The sequence below is a fragment of the Aquila chrysaetos genome, chromosome 2 (genome assembly GCF_900496995.4).
Source record: "Aquila chrysaetos chrysaetos chromosome 2, bAquChr1.4, whole genome shotgun sequence".
Lineage (NCBI taxonomy): Eukaryota > Metazoa > Chordata > Aves > Accipitriformes > Accipitridae > Aquila > Aquila chrysaetos.
This window is the reverse complement of record NC_044005.1, coordinates 74,308,034-74,330,329: the sequence shown is the minus strand read 5'-3', so window position 1 is coordinate 74,330,329 and position 22,296 is coordinate 74,308,034. Positions and strand designations below refer to the sequence as shown.

Here is a 22,296-nt window from a genome sequence, read left to right as displayed (position 1 = left end):
TCAGAGACAGAAAATACCTAACTGCTTTCACTGTGAATGACAGAAACGTTGTTCCCATGATGGATTAGAGAGAACTCTCTCCAAGAGACAGGGATTAGATAATTTGGATCTACTATTCTTAAAAACAGTATACCAATCAAAATCCAGAAAAAAACCAACCCTGAACCGCCAATGCTGAGCACCCATAAAACATATCGAGAGAAACTGGATGAAGAAAAGTTCCCCATTTCATGCCAACAGAAATGGCCTAAAGCACATGAAGTGCTCCTGTAGGGCCACTCCAAATAAAGCATGTTGCAATAACCTGAACAGGAGAAGATAAACTTGACGTTTGAGCAAGTTCCCATTGGAAAGAAGAACACTTGCCTAGAGCTGAATAAGGTTCAAGTAATACTTCTAATCTTGACATTCATAAATGTTATGATCCAAGATTGTTTAAAGCCAGGTAATCCCACCCTGTTAAGGATCAAAACAAGACAGCAGTGGAGCAAACATAACCTGTAAATTGTGAGCTGTAAAAGTAAAGAAGGGTGATACAAAAAGATCTCCAAAATAAGCATGGGTAGGCACTGACTATTCTTACTGCTAACCTGACTTCCATCTTATTTAGACTGAACTCAAGTTTACTTCAGTATCTCATCTTGCACACAGCACTAGGAGTGCAGTCAGATGCAGAGACAGGTGTTATCCAGATAAAACCAACACACAAAACCTTGTGAAACTCTGGACTTATTTGCTGCATGTTTGTTAAAGTAGGGAAGTGAAAGAACTGTCCACAGAAATGATCCTAAGAAAGACATTTAACTACTTCTGCATCATCCAAGTCCATTTACAAACTCCTGGAACACCACTACTCTCCAGCGTGGTCCCACACAGGCACAAGCACATCTAATAATATCAGAGAAAAGCAGGGAACAGTTTAGTCCACACTGTTACAGAAACTAACCAATCTCTACTGCAACCTACTGGGTAATTTGACCAAGGTTCACATGGCAAACTATATTCACCAGACTGCCTCACAGTAGAATAAGAAATGCAAGATTTTGTGGCAAAATAGGGGCTACGCATTTGGGACTTCTGCATGTTCTAAGCAAAATTTGCTCCTAATTTGAATCTGAATTTGATTCCAATGCATGGGAGTCTTGGACTAGATAACGTAGCAGTGCTTTATGGACTTACCATTTTAACATAAGTTATCATAGATGAACAATACAGCTTGCTATCAGGATTATTATTTAAATAACATTTAAAGGCATTTCCCATTCAAATTCTGTTCTCAGCAACACTTCGAAACTTCACAGTCATTCGCAACATACAAACTGTGTATCATTTTACTTGTAACAGTTACATTACTCATGCAAATAACAGCAGTGGCACACTGGTATTGTAAACCTCACACAGATTGAAGCAGAAGTTGCCTGGTTAAAGTGAACAACTGAAACTTGAACACCTTCCTCCTATCAGTCTCCAAGACCAAGAAAAGACGCTTCCTGTAAATGTTGTATCCATAGCCTTAACATCCGTTGAATAACCTAACATTTGAAAGAGGAGGAAACTAGAATCTCTGTTTGTGTCTAAAATGACGAGCTTTCAGCCTATCAGCAGCAAATGCGTATTTGCAGTCCCATTCATTTTTATTTTAATTCAGTGATTTGGAAATGCCATACAAACACATGTATTATCCTGTGAGCAACATAGGTTTGAAAATTAATTGACCATGAGTCTGGTGTAATTCAGCTTATGGATAAAACAAACCATTTTAAAAGAGTAAGTGAAAAAGACAGACATGGAAAAAACACTGCAGAATTCATTTCAGAGGAGTTTTGGTTTTAACTTGCCAAGATGACTGGATTTCATCCATTCCCACAACTATCCTTGGGTGTCAGCATTAAATTCTGTTGTATGTAGTATTTTATTACTTAGTTGAATAGTGCAAGGAAACAATTTAGACAAAATGACGACTGAGGTGCGATGGCTAAAATTTTACTGAACCATGTCTTAAAAAAAGGCTGAAATCAGTTAAGGTTTTTATTATAGAAGCTCTGGGGAAGAGTCAATATGCAGATCATCTTCAGATATGCCATGCTTTCTGGCAAAAGTACAGAACAAACCAGCCAGAAAAAGAATTCTGCAATGCTGTAATTTTAACTGCTCTGTTCATTTGCTTACTTCTAGAAACGGGTTTTGCAAATTTATGATCTGAGGTCTTCCAGGAAGAAGACTCTCAATCCACATGAGCAAAGTCACAGCAGCATAAACGGCTCCTTAGCATCAGCTGTATTCTGGACAGCTATCCCAGCTAATAATGATTAACAAACTGTTAAGTTATCCCACTTAGCCACTGCTAAAGAGCTGATCCACTGCATTGTTACTAGTCATTTCCTCTGTACAGAAAACCTAACAAAGGAGAAATGCAGCAACACTGACATTTCTTAAAATTAACACACTCAGAATGTTGCAAACCAAATATTAGAAGACTGTGTCCTTTTATTTTTATCTAAAGGCACAGTTAATTTTTATTCTTATTCTAAGAGATAACTTACAGACAAGATACTTTTCCTCACTACAGACAATGGACATCTGAATTTCTAAAAATGATAAACACATTGAAGGCACCAGCAAACAGCTCAATTTCTAACAAGATACATTCTGACACCCTTTAGCATTATTAAAAAGAAAAAAAAAATCAGTTACAAGTCTTAAATCTCTACAGATTCTAGTTAATCTGTCCAGTATTTACACTAATGTAAATCTAAGAACTTGGAATAGCTAGTACACAAATTCTCTCTGTAGAATCATTTAGTGCATTTATTCTCAAACAGAACATACCTAGCTACAGAAATACTCACATCAAAGGCAAACTCAGCTTTAAAAGTCTGTGCAAAACATTCACCCTCAATAGACATCATGAATATGTAAGATCATTTTAATTTTGCAATCTGTAGACACCCTCAGACTTAAATAGGAATTCCCTCCTGCGAGAGGACATACACACCTCTTTGAAAATGAAGAAGTTGAGTAGAACCATTCCAAAGTTGTAAACAACCAACAGGAAACGTAACTGGAAGGGCTCTCTTGTCTTCATCCATTTGGGACCCAGCCAGACAGTGAGGAGATAAATAGTGCTTATAGTCAGTGTTGGAAATGGAGACTGCATCAAGGGCCAATCATCAACACGTTTGTCTGGGGGGGGTGAAGCAAACAGAAGGAGTCAACAAGGTCTGAACAAAATATAGTTCATCATCATTTTAAGCACTGCATTTATTAAGTATTTTTTTCTCCTGGAATAGCTGCATCAGACAGTAGAAACATAAAGCACTCATTCTTTCTAGGAAGGTTAAAGAAAACAGTTTTAAAAAAAACCCACTATATCACATTACCTCACACAGAGATTCATTATGTCATGCAAGTTCTGTTGTCCAGTTTCTACAATCCAAAACAATAAAGCAAACAATCACGTGAGCCCAAACCCAACCCAACCCACTAATCCCACAAAAAAACAATTTTGCTTATGATGAATAGTGACTTCAGTGGCAACGTAACCAAATATTCAACACCACTGCAAATGAAAGATACACAAATTTGGCAAAATACTGATAAAATTAATAGCTTTTATTAGGCTAACATTAGGCACTAGAAAGCCTCCTATTAATTTTATACAGGTTGTATGATGCTAACCAAGTACCTTTGCTATTTGATGTAGGTCAGTCTCATATGTTTCAGACAGAATACTAACAATGTTACTGGAAAACAACTAAATAAAAGAGTTTAAAGGGATGGTTCTAGGCAGATTAATCTGTGCTGCCATATGGGAGACAAAAGGTTTTATTTATAGTCTCATTCAGTCACTCACGGGATCCAGAGTTACACATATTCTAGGGCCCAGAATATGCTATATTAAGTTCTGGATCTGTATCAAAAAAGCACCCTTAGTCTGATGAATCAGTGACATCTAGGATTAGAAGATGGCTCTGCCACAGAGGAGGGAAGGGAGAGACTACAGCGATACCTCCTTACTCAGTGTTCCTCCCCCCCCATATGAAGGCTAATCTCTAGTTATAGCAAGAGATAAAAGGTAACTATTCTGTAACTATCAATACTTCAGATAACTGCACAAATCTACAATACTAACTGGATTGTTTTCCAGCATGCTTAGGCCAGTTGGGAGTTCAGATGGAAATCACACCACAGGGCTCCTTGGGAAGCTCAGACATCTAAACCACCTGCCTTCAGTCATTTGTGAGCAAACGCAAATAGCAATGCAGCTGCCCACAAACTTACCTAGAGGACAAGTTTCTTTCGGAGAACTTTTTCTTCACGGTCACCCAAAGACAGTGAAAAAACCCCTATACCATATACTAATTCCTGATCCCAGGCATACTAACAGGTAAGTTAGAAAACCCTTTTTATCTACAAAATGAGGAAGTCTGATGCAATGAGGAAAGTACAGAACAGCACTGCCATTACCCCTCCTCCACTTCTTTCTCGTTTCCTTGGTTGCCCTTAAGATCACAAATTAGAACCTCATTTTAGGAGCAGATTTCATGAGACCCTCTATTTCTAGTAAATAACACATATTGTGATCTACAGAAAGACAGTGTGCATGGCACTGACTCTTCTTGCTTCCAGTTCATTTAGCAATACTTGATCTGCACATTGCAAGTAAGATGTTAGGAGGCCTAAAAAGAAGTGGAAAAGAAGAAAGAGAAACCAGCCTAGCTGCTTCCATTATGGCTGTTAATACCAGAAGAGAGAACTTGTCCTAATGCATGGAAACCTCCAACAATGCTGACACTGCCAGAATGACAGGAGTCAGCCTTGCAACCGCAGCCACCAACAGAAGCCAACAGTGAGATAAGGCAAGGAGTACAGGGAGGAGTGGCAAAAAGTTCAGACAGATTGGCTGTATAAACACAGGGAGTGAAACAGAACTGAAGAAAGCGAGAGAAGACAGTTAGTTACCTCTTACTTTTCAGCAAGTCCCTGGAACAGACACTTCTATTACAATATAATATACTCTCTGTAAAACATGAGAATGATTGCTTTATAGTACAGTATAGTGTCTTGGGATGTAAAGGAACAGCCCCATTTTCTAGACCTCACAGAGTGCTACCTATTGAAGCTGAAATCACACCGCCATCTCCCTTACACTTCAGTTCCTCCTTGCTTTTAGCAACTGCTCTACCAATCTGAATTTAAAAATAAAACACTGTTTAAAAGACAAGAAAAATGGAGAACCTCATCATCCACCTGATAAGAAGTAATGGGCAAAGACTTCCCTCCACTAAGCAAGAAGAAAGATGTCACTTCTTAATTAAGAGACAGCTCTGGGAATAGCCAATGTGTGACGTGCTTTAATCAAATCTGCATGTCACTTCAGACACTATAGTGTGCAAAGAGTTAAGAGCAGGTGAGACAAGAGACCCAGTTGCTTTTCCAGCCTTCTTGCACTAAGCAATATAAAGAGGCAAGGACATAATTAGAAAATAGAAGACAGATTCTCTAATCCAGTGTTTCATGATATCCTGAACACTGGAGTGACAATACGAAAAACGTGAAAAAGGAAGATGATTTGAATTTTACTCAGGAGTTGAACATTACCATCCCTTGCTGAAAATTGGAAACCATGACCTATTCCAGATTTCTTTTTGTGGCAGGAGACAAAGATTTCTGGAGGGAAGAATGAGGATTCACTAGAGGATGAAAGGAAAGCCAAAGGGACAACTTTTACAAAAGCCCAGCTGCAAGTGGACTTTGCCTCATGCTTCATCAGCACTGTAAAAAATTCTTTCACCTACTTTCCACAAATACTACAAATTGAAGAAATTAACTGGAGAAAACCAAGAGATACATTTACTTAACTCGGACAACAACGTAAGAGCTGCCATTACGCTTCCATACCTGCATCATGGTTTCAGCCTGCTACTTTCCTTCTGCACAGGGTTTTCGGACAGTGAGCCACCACATCTCAGAGACAAGTCTTAAAGTATTTGCAAGAACAGCACAGCTTACTGATACAGACTGCATAGCACAGTGCCCAGGGAATCTATCTGATTGGGATTTTGGGGGCCTGACCTCTCCTAGGACAATTAATTACACTTTGAACAAAAAATGCCTGTATGAGAGGGAATACAGTAGGCAATTCAATTCTGGAGTACATCCTGGGCAAAACAGAAGCACACCAATAGCCAAGAAGTTTATTCTAATTCCTACTGTGCTAAGAACAACACCTTGCATTTATTTTAAGGGCATTTAGGAGACACTGCATATGATTATTTTTTACTAATACTGTGGCATCAGAAAACATGCTACTATTCATTCCAGAACTTGTTAGATTTAGAAACTTGTTCATCACAAGATCTCGCCTGGATAATGCAGAGTAACTTGTTTCATTTTAAATCAGCTCCACGCACCATTCTTGTTGCACAGAAGGTATTACAAAACCCATTTCATTTCAGTTTACCAAGCAAGCCTGCTTGTCCATGTTCTGCACAGAAAACAAAGTTACATGCAGACCCTCGTTCCAAGCTTCTTTTCAGATACCCTCTTTCAAACCAAGATAAGCAGATGACTTAAGAGAGGGAATTTAAACCTCCCAAGCTACTCCAACACCCTCCTCCCTCCCACCTTGTTTTAGCAAAACCAGCATAATTTTGTGTCCTACTTACTAGCTGGTACTGATGACCACAAATGATTTCTGCAAATTAGAGAACTGTGATAGCTTAAGGGGACATATTGAATGTACTAAATCCTGCAGTACTTCACACACAAAAGGTACGTTATTACCTGAAAGATGAAATAAGCTTGAAATAAAAAGGCCAGCTCCCTGAATTAAAACTCCCTCCAACTGCTTTGCAGCAAAATGACCAATGCCTTTACCTGATTAGAATTGACAGAGACTGACTGAATCTTTCAGGGGATTAATGCGTTTGTCTTTCAAATCCTAAGACCCAGATTCTAATTCTATCACAAATAAAATGCCTGTTGTGATGGCACAGCCTATAGTACAGTGCTTTTTTGTAAGGTGGGAGAAGTTTTAGAAAAAACATTTAAAGTTGCACTCAGTTGTAAAGGTGAATCCAGAGCAGAATAAGGCGTCTGCTAATATGTTCCTGATAGAAAATTACTGTTACGTAAGGGAAGAATAAGAATATTTATATACACAAGGTTCTCCTGTCATTTTGTGTACATACATTTTAGAGTTTCACATTGCAAAGACAAGACAAGAAATAGAAGAACATACATATATTTATTATATATAAAAAAAAAAATTTAAATTGCCCTGAGGCACCTACCCTTGCAGGATTTAATTCTTTACGTGGGGCAATTAACAGGAAATACACACATAAACCCCTCTGATTTCTTCCTCCAAAGCAAGAACAACAGCAGGACCAGTGAAAAGGACTGAATATCCTACCTGGTAATGTCCAAAGAGGATGTAATTAACCTATATTGAAACATGGAAGGCAAATGAAGATGAATTTCAGTAAGTAAGGCTGCACTGGTGGTGATCTAGATTTAAAAATCACAAGAAACTTCTGTGAAATATACTGTAAGTGTTTTAATATGCAAATGCTTCTGTTAAATGTGGTTCAGCATTTCCTTTCCAATAGGGAGGATTTTAGATGGTTAAATTTCCTGCATATTACTGAGCCTATGATCAATATTTTTTTCCTTCCTCAAGAAGTATAAACTATAAAACAAGCAAATGCATAGTACAGTTGCTCCTACATTCATCAGGAGAAATCCTGAAACAGTACAATGGTGACCACCTCTGCGTTTAATATTAGTTTTAGAGAAAACATTACATAACAAATACATTACTTTTGAAATTCCCTGCATTCATATCAGATTGAAAATCAACACTTAGTAAGTCTTTATTTTTACTTTAACAACATATGTATTCCTTAGCTATAAGGTCGCTACTCAGTAATTTATCTGGAGAGCCTTTCAAAGTTATTAATAGCTATTGATACTATTCTCAGCGCAAAGACACTTACAGTGCCAATCCAGCACATCCATCTGTCCAATTACATTTCTAAAGACACTGCAGAAATGATGGTGACTGTTTAAAAGTGGTTCTTAACAGTGAGAGCTCTCTGCAGATCATGCTGTTTATTTCAAGAAGTCCTCTCAAAGCCCAATCTCAAGTTTAGGAAACATTTCCTTAAATGAGTGAAATATTAATTCCACAATATAAGGAAGGCAAACCAGTATTATCTAATTGGAGTATTGTTCTATGAACTACACTGTTTTAATTATCTAAGAATTTCACACGTCTTGTTAGCTCCACTAGCACTATAATTGAAGGATATTACAAAATAAAAGCACATATCATATAAGAAAACAGGTGAGAAACATAACTTTAGACCCCTGAAAATGTTCACAAAGCTTTCACATTGAATTCCTTTGCAGTATTTTAGTGCCCCCCTCTCCCCCTTTTCTTTCTGGTTACAGATTAATATTCTATACAACATACTTCTCCTTCTGCGTTTGTATTAGAAATACTGGCTCAGTCCTGTAAATATTTACAAGCAAATATAAAGTTCACTGTGGCTATACAACCACTGCAGACTGGCTCAGTTGAGAGTAAACTTGAATAAGCATCTACACAATTAGACCCTAGGCTTTTAAACTAAATGGAGTAATGCATCAGAATCACTTAAAAGTACATTTACTGTTACCAGTTTGTAGAGATTCCAAGAAAAAAACTCAGTCTTTGACTAACTAAAACCTCAGAACGTACAAATGGAACAACAGCTGAAGCTATAAACTTAGCCTTTAAAACAGTACGTGACTAACTAAATAGGCTGCACAACTTGAGACTGAAGACTGTTAGAGAAGTACCACTGCAGAGTCAAAATTGAGAGGCCATATATCTTTGGGTTGAACATCTACTGAAGCTAAAATTTTCTATTCACTTATTCATTACAATTTTAATAGAGCCGTTTATAAGGCCCAAACCAAATGATTCTTTTAAAGGTCTCCGGTGCTTGAATTAACTTGTCTGCTTTGATATTGATTACTCATTGCACATATTGCACTCTAATCCTCAATTATCTCAGTTTATCAAGTTTCTTTATGAGAAATTCTGTGACAGGGGATTGAAGCTAGTGCATGAACTAAAATAACATGCCTATAGCCTCACTCCGGTTTCAATCAGAAAAAGGTGTATGCCCTCCTAGGAGGGACTTGTGCAGACAGATTGCTGCAGGAAAGCAAAAGGATTGGGACACAAGGAATGTCCAGTTTATGCTTCTTTCTCACCTTTATCTCACCTATCATACTTGGCAATGTCTGCAGTCTTCTGGCACTATGGGTACTGCTAAGGAGTCTGACAGGGTCAAAGATACCTCACTTGGGTAGTTACAAGCAGCTATAGGGTCACTCACTGGCTGCTTTTTAAATTTTATTTAAAGAAACACCTTATTTCACCTGAAGGTGTATTTTCCAATCCTTTAATCATTTTCATGGCTCTTCTCTGGATACTCTACAAACATTTGAATCAGCCTTGCACCTGTTTCACAGGGAAAATTAATTATACCAATCAAGTCCCTGCTGCTTTCCCTCACAGAAGAATTCTGTATTATCACAATAACGTCATAGCATCAGTGGTGGTTATGATTGGCAAGAAAACAAAAAGGTGAGTATGTTACCAGTAAAGCTAGGGATGACATGCACACGATGCTTTATGGACAAAAGTTTGCAAAACCTGGCACAAAAAAGCACAACAGCTGGCCTGATTTAAGTAATTTTTTTTAAATACAGAACAGTACAGAGAAAAGATGTTTACTTTGATCTTCAAGAATGAATGGAAATATCTAAGTATTTTGTCTATTCTAAAGCTTTAACTAGCCAAGAATGAACTAATTTGTTTGGGCCGAGAACAAGAGACATCAAAATTTTATGGCAAAGCATTGCCATTTTAACAAGCTATGAAACATCAAGCTAAGATGCAAGAATAAAAATATTCAGTCTCAAGCACAACGAATAATGAAAGCATATACTCTGAAAAACAAAACAACAAAACCCACAGATTTTAAAAGTTTGCAGATGATGCCGTACAAATCCTGCTGCACTCAGAAATGAGAGCTGCTTTCCCCGAAACCAAAAGGACTACAGATGAGACTAACAGCTACTGCCTATAACCAGCTGCGGCTTTGTTTTAAACTTCAGGGCTTTGTAATTGACTGTTTAGTCTTCTTTAAAGCTATATACAGCAACATAAAATCAAAATACCACACAGCTAAGAACATCTCCTGCAGCTAGTGAACATCTGTGTAATATGCATGTTTCATAAACTCCCATTAAAGTAACAGGAATGCTTAATCCCAATTTGTTGTTAAAAGGTCACATGTATTTTAACTAGTATTCCCGTTATTCTAACTAGCATTCTAGTCTTCTTAGGACTCCCATCACTCAATCACTAATACCATATTGTCTTTGTGTCTTGTACACAGCAATTCCAGGATACACTTGTTTCAAGACAAGGATAACAATGGAATTATTATGAAGTTCAGGAGCCATATCAATTCACCATCAAATCTCAGGATTTTCAAGTCTAAGCGATTGCCTTCTTCAGACTATTTTTTATTTACCTCCTCCATTGATTGTGATTGTGAGGACAGCACAAATACCCTGCTTCAAGGAATAATAAAAATATAATCCTCACTGAAGCTTACACAAGATTTGCAAGATAGAAAGCCCTTGAGGCACGTAGCATTCTTCCGTTTGTCAAATCTTACTTTTCCAAACATCACAAAAGCAAGATGTATTCCCAGTGCAGTGATACCTGCATGCCTTTTCTTACAGGTTACAACTTACAGAGTAAACAGATGAAGAAAACAGATTAAAAAAAAACCCAAACAAACAAAAACCCCAACTGATCCAAGGGATGCAATTTTATGAACTAGTTGCAGAACTCTATGATCCAGCCCATGCCTCTGTACTTCTAAAGAAATAGAAGTGCTGCATAAAACACACTTCAACAAGCTTTCCTTCTACAGTGTTTCCTTTATTGAAACTTTTATTCACACTTCTCTGGTCTTAGCCAAAATTGTATTTCTGAGAGCTCAGACTGGAGATGTCCTTACTTCACACAAAAGTGGTGGGTTTCGGTACTATGAAAACACTTGTAGGGGTATCAGTACGCAGTAATGCAAACACAGGATTTATGCACATTCAATGTTGCAATAACAGATTAGACTATTGGCCCATCTAGTATGATGCAGGGTTTTATAATGCCAAAGGGGATGATCACAGAATAAATCTTCTCCATAGACAGATTTTTTTTTTATTAGATTCCCTCAGTTAGAAACTAACATCCTTGAAAAATGTGACGGATTATTAATAACAGTTTAATAATAACTCTGCAAAGGCCTTATCCACTGTACAGAGACATGTGTTACATACTCAGCATACACGGGACAGTAAGTTCAGCACTGATACATGTCTTGCTAACGTGCTAACACAGAGGAAGGATATTGATACTTAACTACACAGCAAACGTAAACAACTTAAATCGCTGCTCTCATAACACAGAATGATTTGGGGTTGCAGATGAACATTTAGACTCCTAGATGCAGTGACTGAATATGTATGAAAACCAGCAATGGCAAGTGAAATCCACCTAAAAATAACACCAGAAAGCTACCAAACATTTGTGAGAAGCTGCACAGAAATCTCTCTGATAAACTACCTATTTTTTGTTTGCATCAGCACGAGGATGCTGCTCATCAATTTGGTTTTACAGAAGGATGAATGAGGTGGGAATTCTGTTTTGAGTAAAAACTACAAAAGGAGTTACTGAAACATATTAGTTCTTATCTTCAAAGTTCAGGGGCAGAAGTAAAATTTACAGTTGTGAGGTACATTGGGTCATCTGTTAGCCTAACACAAGTACATCAGTCAAAGCCTCCAAAGAAAAGTAACACTGCAAAACATTTAGAACTTAATTCCTCAACATGCCTTCAACATCAGCAAAAATTACAAATCCGGGGTGGGGGGTGGGGGACGGGACCCAACACCAAAAAAAGAGACTGATTTTTAAGTGTTGATTTTCAAAACGTGAACTGAATGAGAAAACGTTCTTATACCCAAAGACGACCATAAGAATGATCAGTGCCTGAATCTTTCACTCACAAAGTATACAGTAGCAAAATCATCAGTTTGGCAGCTAGATAATGCCATGCCCAAACGACTGCTACAGCTAAGTCTCTTCGCATCTACAGTCGTGTTACCTTTCATGCTAACATATGGCCCCCAAATCTAAGCTTCTATAATGGTTTCTGCAATACGGTTTCTTACTCTTGATCAAAAATTCATGGATCACTGAAACTGAGATTAGAAAGAGTAGAAGAAAATCTGACCTAAATATGAAAGCATTTGGGGGTACTCTATGTGTAAGTATTTCTATTGGGCACATCTGTTTCTGGTAAACCACTAAATATTAAATGCAAACCCAGAAAATATGGTTATGAAGTTTCCTACTTAAAGCCCAGCTATTCAATTTAGTACCTGTATTTCCTATTTTTTTTTCCTTTAGAGTATCTTAAACCATTTAAAAACAAGGTGTTACAATGATGCTCTACGAATAGAAGGACATAAAATCTTGTCCACAGAGATGAGATTTACTGGCTCAACAGAAAAAGTGAAAGACATGGGTTATAAACTCCCTTCTTCCAGTAACATTCTGTGACCATTTAGAAAGCAATAAACCAATCTCTCATATTTGCTATAACTGGGAGAGGGAAACAAGATGATATCTATAAGCAGATTAAAAAAGAAAAAAAAATAGAAAAACACCATGGTCAAGCATGCAAACTGAAGCATAACATATACAAGAATTGGAAGACGACACTTTTGAGATACTGCAGAAAGAGATAAGAGGAATAGGAAAACATGATGGAAACAAACCAAATAGTCAAGAGTCCACGGTTATGCTGAAACAGAGGAGTACATGTGGGAGGTGAATGGACGGAGTGAAACTAGGCAAGAGTCTCAAGGTACAAGCAGACACAATACCCTGGAGAGAGAGAACACCCTGGGGCAGAAGTGAAGGATCAAACCACTGAAATTATTCAAGTACATAAATAAAGGAGTTGAGTTGCAGGCACGTGAGTGAGTTAACCTGACACAACCAAGAGCAGTTAATGCCCACAGGCACGCAATTATCTTGCATCAAACGCAAGCCAAATTGAGGTAGCTTATTCCCCCCTCACCTTCCATGAGAGAAAGGTAAACCAGCTCATGTTTATCTTGAGATCCAAGCACACACAATGGGAGTTAATACAAAACACGTTGCACTCAATTCACCCCTAGGCTTGCCTTGGAGCTACTTATTGCTTTACCTACAGTCTAGGGTGCAGTCCTGAAAATCCCCACAGAGCTGACACCTTAGTCTCAGCAGACCTGAATTTCAGAGCTGCCTTCATTTATGTCCTTAAAATGCCACAAGACCTTGAAGTCCATATGCTCAGAAGCACTTGAGTCTTGACAAAACTGAGCACCGTTGTACCCACCTGCCACCTAAACAAGATCCAGAAACTATGTATCCTGCATCTACACCTTCCTAAAGGAGATGTCAGTCAGATAGTCCCACACACAAGAGTTCCTTATGAAATGCAATGGTAGTTTCAACTTTGTTTTCAAACACAGCCTGAGAAAGCAAAGCGCAGTCATATAACAGTTTATTAGTCAGAGAAGTCTTACCTCATGGATCAGATCTGCCCTTAAAAGCACACTGTCCCAGCTTCTGGGCTCCAGGCACACTCCACGCATACCAACACTCTTTAAAAACCAAAGCTCTCATTCTTTTTATGGCCAATTCTTTTCAGCTAAATGAACTCTCATTTAGCTCCAGTTTTTCAGGCCATTTATGTTTAGCCCCATTTTCCTTACCTCAGAAAACTCTTCAGTACACACCACAGCCTCTTCCCCAACCCAGTCCTGCATCCTAGCAAATTCTTCCTCCCAAAGTTCTCTCCATATCCACTTGAAGCCTTTCATTCACTCACCTTTCATCTAAGCGCTCCCTTAATCCTTTCCATGTGAATCGAGTAACTCCAAAAACCTGTCTGAACTGGCAGAGGAAAAAGTGGAATCTTGCCTCACCCACTCCTCATGGCTCCTGATCTACAAGACCTTAAAAGGAACTACATCCTATGCTTCCTACACCTTCCTCTACTAATTGACCTTACGCAGCCTTTGACAATCTTTCCTAGTTGCACAGGATAGTATAGCATAGCTGCCTTGAATACAACCTCTTCTGGTCTTTCATAGCTATAACCATAGCCCTGCTACATGCCTCTTCACTCCGAGCACAGCATATAAATACAGAATGACTACCATGATCAACTTCTAGTCAAGCTTCTCCAACTAGAGACAGCTACCTATGAACAACAGTTCAACCACTATGCTCAATCAATTTATGGAACCAGCGCAGTCCCCATAATGACTGCATCTGCTTCATGCCACAGGTATTTCAACTGTTCAAGAATTCTTCACCTCTCATTGCAGTATGTGGCTCCAGAACCATGTGCCAATTTGCACCTCACTAATGGCATACAGCCTTAGCTGAGACACATGATCTGCCAAGAACTCCACAACAGTAGTTTATGGTGTGCTGCAAATCTAGTCATTTGGCCTTCTGCAGTAGGTACTAAGGTCATGCAACCAGCTTGGTTAAGTTCTGTATAAAGCAGTTTCCTAGCCTTTTTCCACTGAATTTGCTTTAAGAGTATTCATAAGATCTTATTTCCTCCAAAGATTTCAAGATGTGCTATCTACACAGCCTTAAAAGGAATTTTCAGAAGTTCAGTTATGTTCTTGCCATTTTCTCCAAACATTTGCTTTTGCTTCTGGAATATGCTGATGAGTATTCAAACAGAAGTTCGTATCACATTCTTGCTGGTGCTCTTTGAAGGCTTTTTTTCTGTTTCATCTCTTCGCTGGACCTGAGAGTTGCAGGTCATCACGTACAACTCCTCCTTCATTTTAGGAAAGAGGAGTCTTCCACTCACAACTCAGCTCCTTGTCCATAGTGTTAGCTTTGCTTCAGGCTACTTCCTCAGGCTCTAATTCTTGAAGCTTGGTGATCCAAAGTCTCTAAGCAGATATTTCCACTTCAGTAATGTACTTTTCTGAATGATGTTTCCATTTCCAAAGGTGCTTGGTAACTCTTTTGTTCTTATTATCCATCTTTTGAGTTCCGTAATCTGATAAAAATCTCCTGGTGATGAAACGTGGGTGGAATTTCCTTCAAACACCCAGCAAATTGTCTTCAATACCGACAGCTGTTTTTTCTTCACTAATAAAGTCCCTCCCTCCACTGACAGGCAGTGAAACGTGATGCTTAATGAAACGAATCATGTAAACTGGGATACTCCTATTACTCAGTTTGGTTGACAGTAGACTCACATAACCTAGCCTTTAACATTCTTTACTTCTGTAATCAATTTCTCCAAGTGCTGCTTCTGCCACAAGACAGCCAAACCCAATTACGCTAGCTTCTCCAGTTTCTGGTGTGTTTCTTCCTGTCTAATCCTCGTGTTTTACCCAGTCACGGTCACAGATCGAAAAAAACTGTTGAGAAGAAAATTGTACCTGCAAGACAAGTATCATGCCAAATCACAAAGTCTGATGCTCAGCCAGGCCTCTGAGAGCTTAGGAAAGCATTCTGCTTTGTTTTTGTGAAACAGGCTTCATGAACCTTCATCTCACCCTTTGCTCTCCCTCCCCATCATCACCCTCTGAAGACCTTTCATTGGGATTCTACTTGCCTCCAGCTTTGGCACAACTCCACAAATGCAACAAGGTACTACTTGCACTCAGACTGTTCTGCTAACCCCAATGAACCTTCCTCAAGCATAAACATTCAGGATCCTTTGGCCACACTTGGTTTCGGCATAGGGAAAAGAACAAGAGAAGAGGAAGAAGAAATGCATTTTCTTCCAGTTCTGTTCCCTGGACTGAAAAAGAAACAGAAAGTGAACTTCCTGAGCATTCTTAACTTCGTCCCAAGATCTTCCTGGCAAAAGTTTTTATGGCCATTTGAGCTCCCATGAAAGCTACTCCACTGGTTCACTTTTAAGGCAAGCAGCTGTAAGTTTCCCATGTTTCCCATCCTCATTGCCTTACACTTCTGACCCAACTGATAAAAGCTATGATTCATATTGCTCCTGAACAAGATGCTACTTAGAAGACTATCCTACCACTGAAGTGAAAGTTTGCATCTTTCTCCTCTCTCCTTTCCTCCTGATGGAAAAAGTCTGTAATCTTATTAACTGCAACAGCTGTAAATAGTTGCTGTTCCAAAGCAGTCCCACGTGGCCTGGGATGGCCCTGACTCCTTTTAACTGTGAGCTCCAAGAACAATCATTCTCACCCGAAGTCGATAAAGCCTTCTGTTCTTTAGCTCAACACATTCAAACTAACTAGTTCCTCTAAAAGAAATCTTTCTGATACAGGGTTTCACAAATCTCCTTTTTGAGCTGCAGTCTCCTACTCCCCCTCCCCAACTACCAATGGTGTCTTCACCCATGTTTTGAGATTTCCACATTCTCCTTTTCCTGGATTGTGTCCCAAGTTATTCATCTTAATAGCTCCCCTGGACTCAGCCTGGAACCTCCCTTTAAGTCACTTGCTCAGTCATCTAATCATACCCTTAATCCTCCCTGGCAGATCTAACCCCAACCAACTACCTGAGCCGAGAGAAAGAAGGAAGCCCTGCCCTACCTATTACATATAACCAGTCCCATGTCCTTACAGAAATAATGGCATGGAATTCCTAGATCATCTTTCCTGATAGTAACTGTTCCACCGACCACCTTTTTTTCTCCTGATGACCGCTAAGACCATTTTTTGTCCTTTCTACCTCTCCTTGAAGTTTATGGTTTCCTAAATGATCTCCTTCAGCCTTTTCAGGTGAATATACGGTTACAATGGATTTTAGGCTTTCATGAAAGGGGTCTGAAAAGATAGTCAAGGAAGGAGAGAAAAAAAGTAGTTTTTTCAACAAATTAACAAGCGAAAACATTAAGCTAAGGCTGAAAATGTATTTGATAATATATATGAGGAAAAAGTCACAGAATACTATTATTATTCCTAAAGGCAAGATTTAAAAAACCAAACCCACAAACAAACCAGCTTTAGATAGCGCACTTAATGCTAAAAAAATTGTGACACCATTAAAAAAAAATTCAGTTGATGAGCCAGTTAGGCTCATCATATACTCAGTCTTTTGGGGTTCTTTTTGGTCTTCAAAAAGGTTGGTTGCTTTTTAAATAGCACAAAGCAGGGGAAGAAAAAGACCAAAACTTTACAGCACAAAAATAAAGCAGCACGAGACTCAGTGGGATGTTCTGGCACAGTTCTACACAAGTCTCATCACAGGAGTCCGGGTCAGCATTAGAAAACACCTGCTGGCAGGACAATCCTGCTGAATACTGAGAACAGGGCTAAAGACAGACTTGGGTGTCCAATAAAAAAATATAAGTGAGAACTGAAGAGAGTAAGTAAATTTGGTTTTATATGAATGAGAAGTTTTTTGTGTAGGAGTAGTAGTGGGAATAAAATTTCTTCACATTTTATTGTGTAATTTTGCTGTGTAGTAGTGTTTCAGTACGATTTATTGTGTAATGCTATTGCATGGCATCATTTGTTGAGCAACTTTGCTGCGTGGTATAGTTTTTTATTTAATGATATTGAACGTTAGGCAATGGTCTTGCATGCCGTAATTTGTGATTTCTGTTGAGCAATGTCACCGCCATAGCTCTTGACACAAAGGTGAATTGCATGAATTCACATAACAGTGCTGAATTCATGATTTTAACATATATTCACTCAGAGATGGCAAGTGGAGACAGTTTTTTTTTTTTTTCTGAATGAAGACACATGCAGAAAAGCAGCAAACTGAACAGGTAACAGGTATTTAAGCAGAACTTAGAGCATTAAGATATGATTTCATTAAATAGCAACGCAGCATTGCCTCATAAATGACACTTTCTTATCCGGAGCTACCTTGTGACTACATTGTGTGATATTACATGTTTCGCGTATCCATACCTGACTGTAAAAACTACATGAGGACCTTGTTTTACATACTACTGGGTATAAACAAGAACAGTAACGTGCTTTTGATGCGACTGAGGCTCTATCCAAAACTATTCTTGCAAGGACATGCTGAAATCCACAACCTGAACCAGAAACTCTCCACCTCTTACACAAAGTGCAACTGATTACTTGATTACAGTGGAATCCTGTGTTAAAAGCAACATTACCGAACTTAGAGCAAAAATTTAAAATTTTGCATTAGTAAATTAGTAAAAGACTTAAGCATATTTTAGATGCCATCGCAATGTCATCCTACTACTGCTTAACATTCTCCAAAGAAGCAGGAGGAAGAGATAAAAGTTTGCTCTGTATGTAGTATTAATGTAAGTTACTTATCTTTACACTCCTCACATAAACTTGCCTTTTCAACCCTCTTTTGTTTTTTCCTCCAATCGTTTTTGCTTACAACAAACATGGTCAATATACAGACTTAAATAACATGTTTGAAGTTCTGGAAATATATCAGAACTTGAAGTCTTTTCCGAAACAAATCAAGTAATCCATAAGGACATCAACTTTGTACCTGGCAGTCTACGAACAATTGTATGTTGCAAGAGGCAGAGAAACAGAGCAAACACTGGCAGATTACAATGCAGTGCTGCTGCAAGCATTTTTATTTGATCTCATATTCTGGCAGGTTTTAAATACAGAAGAAAAAAAATGCACGCAGGCTTAATTTTTAAAATATGGCAAAAACCAGAAGACAGGCTGGGAAGGCAAATTGTGAAAAAAAAAGTGAGCTCCCTCCATCTATATCGTAAGATTAATTTATTATCTGACAGATGGCAGAAAGGAGGGGGGCGGAAAAGAAAAGACTGCTGATGCAGTGAGCTTCCTGTCTGTAATGAAGGCCCCACATTCTCACTTATCACACCGCCGCAAAATACGTCCATAGTTGTATTCAGTCCAGAGTTTTGCTCCACATATTTCTAGGTTTAGATCAAAATAGCCTATACCTCATCACTGTGTGGACAACTGAAAAACGAAGAAAACATCCAGAGAAGTGATTCTTCTGTCAACTGCCCAAGGCTACTGACAAGAGCAACTATGAAAGCTGCCACTCGACCCGACTCATCTGACCAGCGAGAAAGAGCCATTCGTGCTGACCAATACTTCCAGAGCTACCGGTCGCTGTCACAAGTTACCATCGCGTTTGCCGTCCCAGCACCGAGAGCTGCTTTTTTCCACATTTCTCCATATTCCGAGACATTTCTCTTCCTTCAGCATCTTCCACGTTGCAGTCATGGGGTGCCGATACAAAAATGGAGCGCACTGGAAACGGCCAACAGCAGAACCGACCCAAACGCGCTCAACGTACAACGAAAAACTTCCGCGCTGCCGGTCGCAACCATTTCCTCATTTAGTTTGCTGAACTCCAACGCGACGCCGTCACAGGACTCCCACCTGCCGCAGAAGCCGAAGGCCGCCCGAGCTCCGCCACGAATTACCGCAGGGCCTGGCTGACCTCCGACACCCGGTTCCCGTACGACCACCCCACGGCACGCTGCCGTCAGAGGGAACCAGAGGCCTCTGCGAGGCGGAGTTCGCCACCTCCGGCCCGCGGGCGCCCGTGGGGGACACCCTCACCTTGCCACGCAGAGATGCCCCGCGCACCCCGGGGCCGTTACACGGGATTGAGACAGATAAACACACGGAGCACCCGAGCACACCCCCAAGGGCGAGGAGGAGGAGGATGGAGGAGGAGGAGGAGGAGGGGGTGCGGACCCCGCCGCGGCCCCGGGCCCGCCCGCCGCCTCAGCCCACCGGGCGCGCGCGCCGCGTCTCCCGGGAGACGGAGCCATTTTGAAGCGCTGCGCCTCAGTGACAGCGGGCGGGGGGCGCCGGGGACTGCGATGGCGGCGCCGGGCTTGGCGGCGGGGCCGTCCTGGGCGCGTTACCTCGGATGCTCCAGGTCCAGCGGTAGAACTCGAGGGTGTCGTTCACCACGCTGGACACCAGGCCCATGGCGCGGGGGGGCTCGGCGGCGGCGGCGGCGGCACCCATGGTGAGCAGCAGCAGCAGCAGCAGCAGCAGCGACGGCGGAGCCGGCAGACCTGTCTCGGCGCGTGCGTCCGTGCCTCTGCGCCCGGGCTGCTGCTGCTGCTGCCCTTCTACAGCCGGGGATGTGATTTAAATCTCTATCTCTCGGTATCTTCCCTCCAGACTCCGCCTCGCTCCCGTCACCGGCTCCCGTGCCCCGCGGGCAGGGAGGAGGGCGAGGAGGCGGAGGCGGGCGAAGTGTGTGTGTGTGTGTGTGTGTCGGGGGGTGTGCGTGAGGGGGGAGCGGCGAGGCGGCCGCGGCTCCGCAGCACCCTCCGCGCTGCGCTGCGGTGCGCTGCGGTGCGCTCGCGTCACGTGACCGCCGGCTCGCTGCCCGCCGGCGGCTGGCCGCGGGGTGCGCGGCGGCCCCGGGCCGGCCGCGCAGGCGCAGTGCGGGCGGCCGCCGGCTGAGGGGAGCGAGGCGGGAGCAGGTGCAAGGGCGGCTCGGCGGCCCCGGGCGCCGCCTCGGGAACCCCGCTTCTCCCTCAGTGGGCGTCCGGGGTGGAAAAGAGGTGCTTATTATCTTAATTTGCCTTTTGTTTTCAAATAGGTAGGGTTTTACCAGACGGGGGAATAAATGTTTCGGTCAGCTTTTATTTCCTTTCTTCCTTTTCTCTTCTTCGCAGTTTGGGTTTTGATTCCTCTCTCCTTCCCCTCTCACTCCCCTTTGACGGGCACGCCAAGGCACTGGCTTGAGCGGCGCTCACTTTACCTCAAGCTGCTGGTACGGAGGTGTCGGCTTTTCAGCTCCGAGAAGCCTCCGCTAAAATCCCTTCCCCTCCCAGCACTGGTAAAACGAGCGATCGCAACGGGATCTCGCCATCTCCCTGCCCCACCGGCGGTGGTTGGTGGCGTTTCCCTGACCAGCAACTTGCCCAGCCTCCTCCAGGCGCCACCGAGGTGCCTTTCGCACGCTCTCCCCTCCATCTCCTGGACCGAAGCCTTCACGGTCCCTTCATGGCGCAGAGAGGTTCGCCCAGACCCAGACCGTTGCTGGGGGCTGCAGGAGAAGGACCCTCCGTGGCAAAGGCCGGCGGGGCTGCGGGTGCAGTCCCGGTTCGTCCATTCTGCACCCTGCGTTTCAACCCCAACGAGCCCTCTGCCTGGTGTGGATGCACCAGCTGCTCCTCACACCCTTTGCCTCTTACCTCCTCCTGCCAGCTTGTCTCTCGCCCTCCCTCTCCCACAATCCACGTAGTGTGGATGGCTGCATGACACCCTCGGGGTCAGTTTCCCCACCGAGGGACAGGAGGGGAGCTACTCCACCCGAGTTGCGAGCTTTCCTCCTGGCATACAGCAGATCAGATGGTATCTACCTCTCCCTCCCACAGTGCACCAGCACCTGTGTCACCTGTTGTCACTTGGTCTTGGTGAGCACAGCTCGCATTCCTCCTCCTGGGTGAGTCACCCTCCGCTCGGCTCCTGGACCACCCTGGCTGCTGCGATCCCAGCCCCATGGACAGGAGAGGCCCGCTGGCCATCGCTAGTTAACTCCGCTGTAGGGCCGCTGCGCCTGGAGCTTGGAAACTAGCAGGTGTTTGGGAGTGGGGATCGCCTGCACTGGGAAAAGGAAGAGGAGCTGTGTCAACCCCTGGAGGCCTGGATGGACAGGGAAGTCCAGCTTATCCCAATGCTGCCTGAAAGTCGGAGCCGAAGCAAGGTTACCGCATGCTGATGTACGGACAGCTGCTACTTCTCTCACACGAGAAGAGTCAATCAAAACTCTGCATGAATTACACTGACTTGAATTACATTTTATTTTGATGGCACTGATCATGGCAGGAGGTCCGGTGAGAGCTCTGAAATGGATCTGTCACTGGGTAGGGCCAGGTGAACACCACCCTTCTTCCCAAGTTGCAGACAGACAGCTGTAGTGTTAGCTGTGGTTCCTGTGCCTCCTTCAGGTGAAACCACTGCAGCGTATTGTTGGGCAGTTAGAAACCTGACTCGTGGTTGGTATTGTCTAAAGCATGGCTTCAGAACTTTTTTTAACATTATCATTTAAATCAAAAGGAAACCAAAAGAATGAGTCATAATCCTCAGATTGGTATATGGCCATTTGCCTTGGCCACATGTTTAGAGCAGAATGGACTACTGAATGAATCAACATGACAAAGGATTGCACTCCCTGGCCGTCCCTGATGT

At 41.8% G+C, this 22,296-nt stretch overlaps 1 protein-coding gene across 2 annotated transcripts in view; it reads right to left on the bottom strand.

Moving 5' to 3' along the window:
- The window catches only part of ELOVL4 (ELOVL fatty acid elongase 4), a 35,334-nt gene extending 14,808 nt beyond the window's left edge, over nucleotides 1–20,526 (bottom strand). Inside the window, exons 1-2 of one of the 2 annotated variants that reach the window (XM_030043976.2) lie at nucleotides 20,010–20,526; nucleotides 2,996–3,183 (exon numbers count right to left, since the gene is read on the bottom strand). In XM_030043976.2, coding sequence (XP_029899836.1) covers nucleotides 2,996–3,183; nucleotides 20,010–20,115 — 294 coding nt within the window. In that variant the 5' untranslated portion in view covers nucleotides 20,116–20,526. Of the gene's footprint in view, nucleotides 1–2,995; nucleotides 3,184–19,256; nucleotides 19,978–20,009 lie in introns of those variants that run through there. The other variant, XM_030043984.2, reaches the window with a different exon arrangement.
- Between the last annotated feature and the right edge of the window lie 1,770 nt (nucleotides 20,527–22,296).